Genomic DNA, 13,144 nt, shown 5'->3' with positions numbered 1-13,144 from the left:
CATTAGGTGTTTAATATTTTTCTGTCTTATTTTGGTACTCATAAAATATCATTTTGTGCATTTTCTTCTAAGAAGAAAAAATGGGTGAAGTCTTTGGTAATGAGCCACTTTTCTATTTCTCAGATATCCAACTTTTATTGGGGGAAGTAGAAGAGAGAATTAACAAGCTATCCCTATGTCCTTTTCTATGGCAATATTATCAAAGGTCAGAGCAATCAACAGTCAGGAGAATGAATCAAACATTACCTTCTACATTGTATTTTGGGGGAAAAGTAAATCAGGAAATGTTTAAAGATCATATATGCGTTCAAAATGTTCATATTTGGAGATTTATGGGTAACTTTGGTCTGTGAAAAAATATGACCTTGGGTTTCACTCTAGCCCATATTAATTGAAAACTGTCTTTTAAGGTACTACATTAATTTAGAGCAAGCATTCAACATAAAGTTTTAATATTTTGGGAGTGGATTTTTGGCCGTTTTTCATCATATCATGATTTTAAATATTGATCATTTTAATTTATCTATAAGTGTTACTTTTACACAAGAGATAAAGGGAAAGGGAGGAGTTGACTCAACTCTGTAATTCAATGTAGTAGCATCAGGTTTAAGCAATAGTAATGCAGATATCTTAGTTACTATCCACTTCATGTGTTTTATTTTCCATTTGTCCTGATTTCAAAGATGAATATTTTACTTTTAAGTATTTTTAATATTAAAACTAAAAGAATATAATTTAGAAATACAATAGGAAGCTCTGATCTGGGTCTGGTTCTTTCAGTGTGTTGGAAAAATTCCTTGATTTTAGTATAATGATGAAATGAAATAAATAATGAATGAAATGAAATTAACTAAAGAAATAAAAATGAAATAAGAATAACAAGGTTGCTATGAGTTTTAGATCTTAAGGATAGTTTTTTTTAATGTAAAAGTAAAATTTTTCTACCCGATTTCCCCCATGTCCTTCCTCCATATCCACCCCCCCACCCCAAGTAGTTCTTCAGAGAGTTATTTTCCTCTTCTTTAGGCTGTTACTAAAAACAATTACAGATTTATAGTTATCCTTAATCATGGTCCAGATGTAATGACTGGGCCTCATTGTTACCAAGTTCTAGTCCTGACCTTGTGATGTTAGACTTTAGCTTTGGGAACCATTTTACAATGTTATAAATGCATAGAGAGTCAGCATGATATGGATAGAGTCAGTCTTAGATTCCCAAATGCTTGAGTTTAAGCTCTACTTCTAACATTTACCAGCTAGGTAACTCTGGGCAAGTCATTTAACTTCTCAAGGCCCTAGGCAACCCTCTAAGACTTTAAATTACCAAACAGTTCTCGATCTCCATTGATAGAGTTTTGTCAGTGAGATTTACTTATAACAATAAGAGAATTCCCAAAATGAAGGAAATCAGGTCTTTAGAAACAACAAAAAAGGCAAAGGATTCAAAATTTCCTTTTTAGAATATGAGCTCTGATTTAGGCAAAAGGGGGAATTCAATATTTGAAATACATAAAACCAGTATAAAGAGTTAGAAAGGGAAATATTGACAAACATTATATATTTTGTATGCATTTTTAAAAATTGAATGCCTTGGATAAGCTCAGTAATACGGTAGAGGAGTAGTCTTTGTGTCGGGAAGATCTGGGTTCAAGTTCTTCCTCTGAAACATTTTAGTTTTTGTGACCATAGACCACAGACATCACAGTTCCCCAAGCTACTCTCTAAGGAAGCAATCCACAGATAAGTTGCTGATATATATCAGGAGGAGTATACGCAACTGTTCCTCATGTTATTGAAATAATATATGCAGATTCTCTGCCTTCTCCCTCCTACCCACCCTCCAAAAAATTAGGTAAACATTATTCTTCCAAGTTCCCTCTAATCTATCATTTTTCATGATTTGAATATGGCAAATGTGTTCCAGGAAAATATTAAGATGAAGGTTGGTTACCTTCCTAATTCTATGCCTGACAAAGCTCCCATTGCCTTCAAAGAGAAATTTTCTAGTAGAATCACATTTGATGCAGGCGGAGAAAAATAGAGCAATCTTGTGTACCCATTAGATTTTATTAGTCATTTTTAAAGTTGGTTGCCAAGACAAAACAGCTAGGGGTTTTGTCACCTCCAAAATTCCCAAGTGCTAAGCTAGTAGACAGCTGGCAAGAAGCAGGAATGACATTTTTGTGCATTCTTTGTTTAACCCATGGTGACAGTTGGGTTTTCATTTTCAGCCTTATCCAAAATCTCTTATTGAATAACCCAGACAAAATAGAAAAATATATATTTTTCCAACTCTTTAAAAAAATAAACACAGTACATATAAATCAAAGCTCATACATTAATATTATTACTTGCTTTATAAAAGAATCCAAACATGTGTAATTAAGGGAGGTTTTTTTCTAGAAGACAGATTTGGGGGGAAAGAACTTGAACATTTTATATATTCCATTTAAGAGTAATCCTTTATTTGGACTTGAAGGTGTAATGATAGTATATCCTTATAAATTTACATTCCGTTTATTGTTCTTAATAAAACAGTATAAACCATTACTAGTTGTATACTATTGTGTTTCTACCAATTTTTGAATCTGAACAAATAGATAAGCTATTACTAACTGATTTAGGTGCATTGTGGGCAGGCATCAAGACAGAAGGTGGATTGTCCCAGTCACAGACACCTGGACAGACAGGATTTCTAAGCTATGGCACAAGCTTTAGTACTCCTCAACCTGGACAGGCACCATACAGCTACCAAATGCAAGGTCTGTATTTTGGCATTGTATTTTCTGATTTCATTTATTGTGGGGAGTGGGGAGACAAGCATTTATCACATACCTACTATATGCCAGGCACTGTGTAATCACTTCACCATTATCTCATTTAGAACACAAAGCTAATTCTGTAATAATAATCATGTGCCCACAGAGTATAACATGACTAAATTCAGAGCAGTTGGAGAGGGTAGACTGATCAAGTGAAAAGAACGTTTTAGAATATTTTCAATGAAGTATAATTTTTCAAGTAAAGAAAATGCTGTATTATGCAACATGGACATGTCATATATTAGCAACAATAGTAACAACAAAAAGTCATGCTGTGTAAGAGGAAGAGCTTTGGAGTTGGAGCCAGAGGACCTGAGTTTGAATCCCACCTCTGCTCTTTGTACCATGTGTGACCTTACAAAAAATCATTTCACCGCCCTGGGCCTCAGTTTCTTCATCTGTAAAATGAAGCATTTGATCAAGACTATATGATTTCTAAGTTCCCTTTCATGTCTAAATCTATGATCCTGAGAATTCCATCAATGAAAAATGTCTTGAATTATTTATAAACACTGATGAGTTATTCATTTGTTGTGGAGAGGGGAAAGGGTATGCCACCTTGCTTGATAGGAACAGTAAATACAAACAAAATTTATTAAACAAAATGCTGAAAATTAATGCAGCATTTCATAAATTCATACTTTTTTCTTTTTCACACACCAAGGTGAAAATGCTTCATGTGGGCTCAGTCATGGGCTTAATATTTTGTGCAAGTATCAACCTTGCTGTGTTTGGAGAAGCTCATCACTAGATTGGCTGCAAGGTGATTGATTTTTTTATCCATGTGCAACCCGTAGCGGTCATCTACTAAGTTATAGTGGAGGGAGTATGCTACACTATTGGTTCCCATTTATTTAGTGGTTCATGAACCCTTTGTGATGGGTGGTCAAAGGGATTCATTCTAGAAATTCTTTAATAGCACCTTAATCAGTAAATAATTGTCCAATAATGTTACAAATATATTTTTCCTCTTTGATAACAAGCCTGTACATGTTTATGTTTGTTTCTGCAGCAATTGAGAGTTTTGGGGGACAAAAATTATCATTTTGGTTATTGTAAGTACTTAACAAATCTAAAAGAGTGTTATGAGTAGCATATTAAATTATTTTAGGGCTTCATGATGCATTTTTGTTGTTGTTATTTTTAAAAGGTGTTTGCAGAACAAAAATGTTGAGAAATACTGCCATACACATATGGCATTTTGGATCTTTGAAGTATTGAAATAAAACCATCTTAGAGGGAAAAAAGCAAGCTAATTTATTGCTTTAAAAAAGAGGCCCACCATTTAAACCTACTCTGCTGCCCCACAATGGTGTGGAAATTCTCCAAAGCTGTACTAATAAAATATAAGCTCTAGAAGTTCCTCCCAATCTGGAAAGGCTGACGTATAGGCCTGGTGATGGACTCTTTCTGTTATTCAAGTTGTTGTTGTTGTTGTTCAATCGTGTCCAATGCTTCATGAGCTCATTTGGGGTTTCCTAGTGAATATACTGGAGTGGTTTGCCATTTCCTTCTCCAGCTCATTTTGCAGATGAGAAAACTGAGGAAAACAAAGTTAAGTGACTTGCCCAGGGTCACAAAACTAGTAATTGTCTGAGGTTAGATTTGAACTCAGGAAGATAAATCTTCCTGACTCTAGACCCAGCCCTCTATCCACTGTGCCACCTAGCTGCCTGGATATCCAAGTAGAACCAACCTAGCTAAGTTCCAAGTTTCTTATCACCAGAAGATTAGTCTTCAAAGGATAATGTTTGGTTATGATAATGATTTTCCCATCTTAATCACTTGCTAGATAAGTGATCTTGGGCAAATTGCTTAATCACTCTGTACCTCAGCTTTCTCATCTGTAGCATAAGCGGGTAGGGCTAGATGACCATTAAGGTCCCTTCCAGCTCTGTGTCTATGATCCTTTGATAGTTTTTACTGTTGCTTTGTTTTTGCTACATTAACTCATGATGATAGTCCACTAAGGCATGGAGGAGTTGTAATTTATTAGAAAGAGGGAGTAACCACAGTGATGAAATCACTGAATCTTAGGTAGTCTTGAAAGGGTGTTGGGTGCTTATTTAGAAGTTCATTGCCTTTGATGAACCTTTAAGATATTACTAGCAGAAGCTATATGTTCTGTGTTGCCTTTTAACAGCTGTAGTCACAAATGGGTTTAATAGCAGTCATGATTCACTATTCTCCAATAGAATGACAGGTAACTGAGTTACTATATAGATGATAAACTGAATTTTCATTTGTAATAAATGTTTGTTGAATTGATTTGAGCAGATTGTTTGCCTGTAATTACTTCTAAAGTGCTTGAGAATGAATGTTTCTTCTTTGTTGCCTGTCTTTGTTATAAATATGTTCAAAAATCATTTAATCTTTTTTTCTAAAAATACTGTATAATTGAACTTTATCCCAGTCCCTATAGAAGAAAGGAATCTTGACTATGAAATTTTACTGTATGTGAATTTTTCAACATTAAAAACTGTCTCATAAAGATGTCTTGGAGGATTGATATTATGTATAGTATTCTTTCTCTAAAGGATCTCGATAACCATTCATCTTCCATTTAACATGTTCTGAAACCCTTCTAGTCTATATTGAACTTTTTTTGGAAATGGTTCATATTGTTTCCACTCACAAAAAAAAAACACAAAATGAAGAAAGGATAAAATAGAAAAAATAAACTAGAGAGGGAAATAAGCTCAGTTCTTTCTTTCCTATTCTTTCAAATGCAAGGACATAAAAGGGTGAACCTAATTCTTTTAGTGGATTGACAGTATCTGGCATATCGAATGTTCACTGAGTCCAGTTGATTGATTGATTTCCAGGCTTAATAAAGGTTTAGACCAAATAGAACATAGATAGTACCAACTATTTTACTACATGGAGAATTTTCTACCCTTCTTACTAATATTAGTGATTTTCATCATTATTTTTTTGGTCAGGAGTATCTGTGGGCCAATAAAATAATTTTGATAAAATGCATCCATCATACTATTGGTTCCTTGAGAATTGGGACTATTTTTGTTTTTTTGTATCCCTACTGCTTAGCATAATGCCTGGCATGTTGTTGTTGTTGTTGTTTTTCATCCTTTGTTCTCAAAGAGAACCAATGACATCATGAGGGTGATGTCTTGACTTGCAAGTGAATTGGATTTAAGTGAGTCAGAACTGTGCAAAGTCACCAGCCTCACATTTTCCTCCAGACTCATCTGAATCCAGTGGCAAAAGATAGGTCAGGGTGATTGGTAATGACCCCAGATGCACTGGGAGACCTTGGCCTTTTTAAGCTAAGGTTTTTCCCAGGTTTCTAATGCTTGTTGTCTTAATTTTAGTGTCATTACCAGTGGGGTTTTGGAATTTAATCTCCAATTCTGATTCTGTGTGTGAGATTCCATTACATGTAAAAGTTTCTATAAGGTAGAGATATTTGTGCATTTTAGATTATTGAAAAGTACTTTCAAAAATCTAGATAAGTAGTGAATATGCTTAACCAGAAAGTTCATTGAATAGCAAATTGAGAGAGAAAGAGGTTGGCATGGTACTCTTCAGAATGTTTCTACCTAGATTCCAATGACTACTTAGATTTGTTTAACATATTCCCTTCTGGTAACAAAACAAATGCCTGATTCTATTATTAAATAATTTTGTTTGACTATATTTAGGGATTATCATTTGAGACAACCAATTTTTTGGTGATTCTATCTAGGTAATTCTTATTTAAAGGAATTTTGTGGTGATATCTGTTTCTCTTATTTTAAAGAATGCCAATAACACTCAACATGTACTCAGTAACAGTAATTTTAACAGTAAACATCTCAGCAACATTTAATATATTCTAGGAGTTATTACATGAACTATATATGAATACAGATATTTGATATCTGTCATGTGTAGAATAGTAAGAAGAGCTTTGCACATGGGCTCAAATGTTGGCTCTGATGCTTACTAGCTACATAACCTTTTAGCAAATCACTTAATCTCTCTCAGCCTAAGTTTCCTCATCTAAGAAATAGGGAAAATAAAACTTATACTTCCAACATCCCTCCTTCCCCTAGGCAGAGTTGTATGAAAAAAATAATTCTTACAATCTTAATATATTCTAAAATATAATCTGATATTATTTATCTTCTATTCTTTTACCCATGTGCCAGATTAAATGCTTAATAGTTACAGTTCTCCAGGATAACATAAAAAATACTTACCTTTATTATTCAGTGAAGATCATTGAAGTTCCAGAACATCTCCACTGAGGGTAGGATATCAGCATTTCATGTGCATTCCAAACAGCCAACAAGGTCTTACAAGAGATACATCTCCTAGGTGAAGGCGAATCAGTGCAAAGCTCAAAGGCATTTATTGGATGCAGTAGGACAATGACTAAGTCATTATAAATCCTGAACTAGGCAATGATTGAGAATTCTGTTATTCTGCATATAGTTGCCTGTACAAAAGTATGTCCAAAACCTTCCCATGACATAAATTTCAATCTTTCTCAAGTAAATGACAAGGGGAAGAAACTTAAGAGACTTGCACTAACTTTGTTAAAGGGGAGAGGAAAAGGACATATTCTGGAGAGAGAGAATTGGACCAATAATTTTACGTGTGGTAAGAACTCATGATGTAGAAACCCTCTGCATCTGCTGATGCAGATAGGCATCTATAACTTGGACTCTATGATTTGTATTTTTTAGATAGTTTACCTGTATTAATCTAACATAAAAAAAATGGACCTAAAACAGAGTAATCCCAGGAAAAGCAAAATCAACAGATAGATAATAAAAACCAACTATGTGCTAGGCATTGTGGTATATGTCAAACATAAAACAAAGCAGTGTTTGCCTTCAAGTAACTTTCCTGGTATCATGTAAAAAAAATGTCTAAATAATAATAATGGATTCTAAATAGCTTAGAAGGGGAGCACTAACAGCCGGGGGGCAGGGGGGATCAGGAAAGGTCTAATGTAGGAGGTGGTATTTCAGCTGAGCTTTGAAGGAGGTGAGGCATTGTAAGAGGCAGGAGCCAGAAAGGAGTTAATTGCAGGCATTGGAGACAGCCTGAGTATGGACATGGAGACAGGTGATGGATTGTTGTGTATGGAGAACAGCAAGTAAGAAAGTTTGATTAAAACATGGACTGAGTGACAGGGAACAATGTGGAATAAGCCTGGCATAGAAAACTGGAGTCATATTGTAAAGGGCTTTAAATGCCAGACTAATTGGTGAAAATGTTGATGGAATTGTACATAGGGGTTTAGCTATTCAAATGTCATGTAACTGAATCATCTAACAGCATCAAACAGTGCTTTGCCATTCACACTTGTAACTCAAAGTAAATGAACAAGAGTGTTTTTTTTAAGTTATTTGGAATACTTAACTGTCAGAGGTGAATCAGGAAAGTGATTTCCCCCGTGTAAGGCTTATCTATTGTACTCTGGATGGGCTGACCCTGTGATTTCCCCAAATGTAGGAAATTTGACTGTACAATTTGTGGTAGTGGGGGACTAGATTCATGCTTTTCTTTGAGGAGAGAAAAAGGCTACATGGAAGCATTTACCATCATTAATTTCACTTTGTAATAGTTTTAAACCAGCAGAATGGCTTCTTAAAGCACAAAAAAAAAAACAATTTTTTTTCTTAACCTTTCAATATTGGTCTTAACATTTCAAAAGGAAATAAAATATGTAGGACTCCTCTTTCCTTAACAGAAGTAGGGGATGAGGGGTGTCCATGAGTCTAGAACATTGCATAGATGGCCATTTTCCCCCCATGTATTGACTAGTTGTAGTGATTTTTTAAAAGCCTTCATTATTTGGGGTATTTGTTGTTGTTGTTCATTCTTCATTCTCAAAGTGGAACAATGACATCATAAGGGGAATGTCTTGACTTGCACATGAATTGGATTTAAGAGAGGCAGAGCTGCACAAAGTCATCAGACTCACTCTCCAGAGTGACAAGACAAAAGTCAAAGATGATTGGTGATGGCCCAGGGTGCAGCAGGAACCCTCTCTGGGAGGCAAATGGAGAGGGATAGAGTTTATTTAATGAAGGGTGCGGGAAGTGGGAAGGAGAGTCTTTTAGAAATCACCTTCACTTATACATCTTTATACATTTGTTCAAAAACATATGTGTGTGTTTGTATATGCATCTGTACATTTATCTTTCTTTTTCCTCTCCTCTCCCTTGGGATCCAGCCCCAGTAGTTCAGCAAAATTAACAGACACATAATTGAATCTAATAGTATATGAAGTGTCCTAAGTCCATAGTCCCTTATCTTGACAAAAAAGAGGAGGGAAATTTTCTCATCTTCTTTGGGACCAAACTTGCTCATGATTTGGTGCCCAGCTTTGCTATTTTTTCCATTCCATTCCCATTGTTCTGGTCATTATACATATTGTTTCCATGGTCCTACTAACTTCACTTTGCATGGATTTATGTTTTCTAATTACTTCTCTTATTCTTCATATTTGTGATTTCTTTCAGCTCAGTAATATTCTATTATATTCATGTACCACAATTTGTTTAGCTATTGTTTAGTTGATGATCAGCTTTGCTTCCAGTTCTTTGCTAGCATAAAAAGTGCTATTATCAATATTTTTGGTATGAATGGGATCTTTCTTTCTATCTTTGGCTCTCTTGAAACATATTACCGATAATGGAATCTTTGAATCAAAGGATTTGGACATTTTGGTCCCTTTCTTTGGATAACTCCAAAATGTTCTCCAGAGTGATAAAGTATATACTTCTTAAAAAAATGAACAGCAATTTTATGATGCCAGGAAGAAATTTTGTTTTTATAATTTCGGTACTATTGGGTTGTGATGAAGTATCTGAGATCTGCTGATAGAAAGTACATTTTGACCACCATAAAATGAAATAGCTTAACAACTAGATAAGCAAAAGATCAGTTTGAGGTAAATTATTGCAGCTTTCATAATGCTTAAAATGTATAGTCACTGCTTTACCCTTCAATGCCTTGAACTATATGATTATTCTTTAGTGTTCAGCTTCCTAGGATTTTAATGTAATTTTTTATCTTAATAACATATCTAGTTATTTTTACTATCTTATCTATTTTACTATATCTAGTTAAGTTTTATATGTTGATTGAACCTCTCCTGCCCTCAGCCACTGGGATATTTAACCAGTGAAGCCTGCTTAGGTAACTATATTTCAATGGTTTTTGTCAAAATACTGAAGTCAATAAGATTGAAAATTTGCCCATAAAATGCATATGAAGGCTTTATAATGTTTATCACCTATGCAAAATTGTGGGGGTACATAGATAAGCTATAAGCCAAGTGGAAAGACTTTAAGAGGAATTTTTAAGTGGCATAAGCAAGCAGGAAAACCCCGATTTTTAAATAGCCCATCTGGCCTTCATAGGTTTTTCCCCAGAGAACTTCACTAACGTCTGTCACATATATTGTGCCCTGATGATAGACATAGCCCATGGCAAAGAGGCCAGTGAAGGAAAGCAAATGGACTTCAGTAGAAAATACACAGGAGACAACAGCCTCCTGCTTGCTGATTAAGTACTAGGGAAAGGTCCTCCACATGGGAACTACAGACAAGCCCCAGCAGGTTCCAACATTCTTCCTACCCTGGCTGAGATGCCTAGCTTTAATGTGGGTCCTTGTTCTTTGCTAAAAAGACCTTTGACCTAGAAGTTACTGCTTTTATCATGTTTGAAGTTATAGCTGGGCAGTTTACTTTAGGTTAAATCACTAAAACTCCCTGTTATGTTTTATTCATAAAGTTTCAAATTTTTTTTTCTTCATAGATAGCAGTATACCCCATGTGTTGACACAATTCATTTTAAATGTGAAATCAAGTGTTTTTTTTCTTCTATTGTTACTTGGCAATCATAATCCTGGGTGGCCTAGACAGCATCTTCCAAGAAGGCTGTTTCTTATTTGTTACGCTTGGTGAGACTACTACCCTTTCTCTGTGATCAGTGATGTTGACAAGATAAAAGAGAATTTTTTTGTGATATGCTAAATAAGGAGTCTATTTATTTACCATTTTAAACCTTTACCTAAATATTTTCTCAGCTTGAAAAGATAAGAACATTTTAAAAACTCAACTTTTGGGTGTGACACTTTTTGTTTCATATCTTTGCTTAATAATAAATCTTGAAGCATTATATAAATATGAGTTGCTATCCTTATCATTCTTATCCTGTAAATATATTTATTTCTACCATGTAAGTTTCTTTGTACTTTTTTGTTATTATAAATGAGTATCACTCTCCATAAAAGCATTGTCCATGAAGATGAAATGTAGGGTGTCAAAGTTTCATTCAATGAAGTTTAAGGAAAAGAGCTCCAAATCCAATTTCTTGCCCCAATTTTGTCATTACCTTGATCTGTGACTGTGGCTGTTACTTTAATCAGGTGAAAGACATTTATTAAGTGCCTTCTACTTTTGAGGTAAATGATAATCATTGGGAATGGGAAGTGCAACAGTGAATATTGTCCTAAATTCAAGAAATCTAGATTGTACTGGAACCCTACATAATCCCTCCATGACTATTTCATCAGCTGTGAATTGAACGTTAAAATACTTGTCCAACCAGACTTCCTGAGAAAAGTATAAAGTACACAAATATATTATATTCTTGTACCCTTGATGGGGAATTCTTAATAAAAATGGAATATGTATCCTCATGTTTTAATCATGATATGCTAGTAACTGAGTTTTCAAGGGCTATGTCAGCAAAGTAGAAGGTGGGAAGTCCTCCTCACCATCTCAAAAACAAAAGAAGCTTCAAGCATTTTCTAATGACAGATTGTTATCCTAGCCATGTTAGAAGAGTGTTAGTACCCAAAGGTCGGCCACCAGACATTGAATTACTCTGGCCACAAAAACACATAAAGATCCTCTAATAACGTAATGAAGGTCATAATATTGGTCAGTGTAATGAATGCCTCATTTAAGAGATTGTAGTATCCAGGGCTTGATATTCTCAGAATAATGTTGTTTGCAAACTAGTCAGGTATAGGAAATTTCTGTTTGACTTGGACTCTATATTCAACCTTATCTGTGACAACTTTAAACACCTTTGTCAAGCATATGCCATCATGTTTTATACCTTGATTGATATTAATAATCAGAAAATCATTGAACATAATGCCTCTGTTGTTACATGTTTCAAGGTATTTTATATGATTTTGGTGTATGCAGCAGGTTTATTTGGTTGAAGGAGATCCTTTAAGGAAGTGGTGTCAAATTCAAATATAAATGGTGGCCACTAACCCATGCATAAGAATCCTCATAGGTCCCATATTGGTGTGGTTTTAAAATGTATTATTATCTATGTTTTATTTTGTTTTATTTTTTGTTAAATGTTTCCCAATTACATTTTAATTTAGTTTTGGCTGCACTGGGGAGTGTTGTGGGCCACATAATACATGTTTGACACCTCTTCTTTAAGACCACCCATCTGGGTCTATTGAATCAAATGCATTTTTATAGTTAATAAATACTGAATATGGTGGAACTTGTATTCTCTATACCTTTCATTCAAAAGCATGAACATAAATGTGGTCTACTGGAATTTCTTCTAGAAAAGCCTGCCTGATTCCTTCTAATACCTTTCTGAGGAACAAAACAAAACAAAACAACATATGGATGAAGAATGCTTATTGTTCATTTCTTTTGATAATTAAGTTTCTATCTCAAACAGAGGTCTACTTTTAATACCAGCATTTTTTTTTCTGATGATGATATCTGGTTGTAAATTATGGCACATTAAAGTTCCCAAAGAATTGAAATTAAGGACCACCCAAAGGTCAATGACTAGATTCATGATGGGTGTGAACAACTTAAGACACATTATAAATGTGTCTCATTATATAATTATAAATTATATAATAAATAAAATTATTAAAAGGCACATTCATTAATAATTTGTTATTGATTAATAATATTAATTTATAACATGAATTAAAATTAAAATTTAATTTAATTTTAATTATAAAAATATAAGATTATAAAAGCAACATGAAGGACATATTCTTAGAAATATATGAGTAGAAAAGATGAGTCAATCACATGAGAGCAAGAGACAGATGATGGATAGCCCACATACTCTATTATTATACTTGTAATGTCAGAAATGGAAGGAAGTCACTAACATGTGAACTGGAACTCTTGTGGTCAATAAGTGGTAGTCACATAAGATGGACAGGCATGGATGATTTGCGCTATATTTGTTCTCACACTCTCAAGTGTCTTCCTCATACCAATTCATTCTCCACACAGCCACCAAGGTAATTTTCCCAAAGCACAGCTCTATGTCAACCCCTTACACAATTCTGTTGG

General features: G+C 34.4%; 1 protein-coding gene and 1 non-coding gene across 4 annotated transcripts in view; both read left to right on the top strand.

Moving 5' to 3' along the window:
- Nucleotides 1–13,144, top strand: part of LOC114054118 (eyes absent homolog 1) — a 161,194-nt gene that overhangs the window by 37,988 nt on the left and 110,062 nt on the right. For 2 of the 3 annotated variants that reach the window (XM_027877251.1, XM_027877250.1), the window contains exon 5: nucleotides 2,640–2,762. In XM_027877251.1, the coding sequence (XP_027733052.1) occupies nucleotides 2,640–2,762 (123 nt within the window). Of the gene's footprint in view, nucleotides 1–2,624; nucleotides 2,763–13,144 lie in introns of all 3 variants that reach the window. The other variant, XM_027877249.1, reaches the window with a different exon arrangement.
- LOC114054328 lies at nucleotides 8,188–8,343 on the top strand. The gene has a single exon (XR_003570454.1). It is a non-coding gene; the product is annotated as a U1 spliceosomal RNA (small nuclear RNA).

Source organism: Vombatus ursinus, unplaced genomic scaffold (genome assembly GCF_900497805.2).
Source record: "Vombatus ursinus unplaced genomic scaffold, bare-nosed wombat genome assembly UNPS02014812.1, whole genome shotgun sequence".
Taxonomy (NCBI): domain Eukaryota; kingdom Metazoa; phylum Chordata; class Mammalia; order Diprotodontia; family Vombatidae; genus Vombatus; species Vombatus ursinus.
This window is presented reverse-complemented; position numbering and strand designations above follow the sequence as displayed.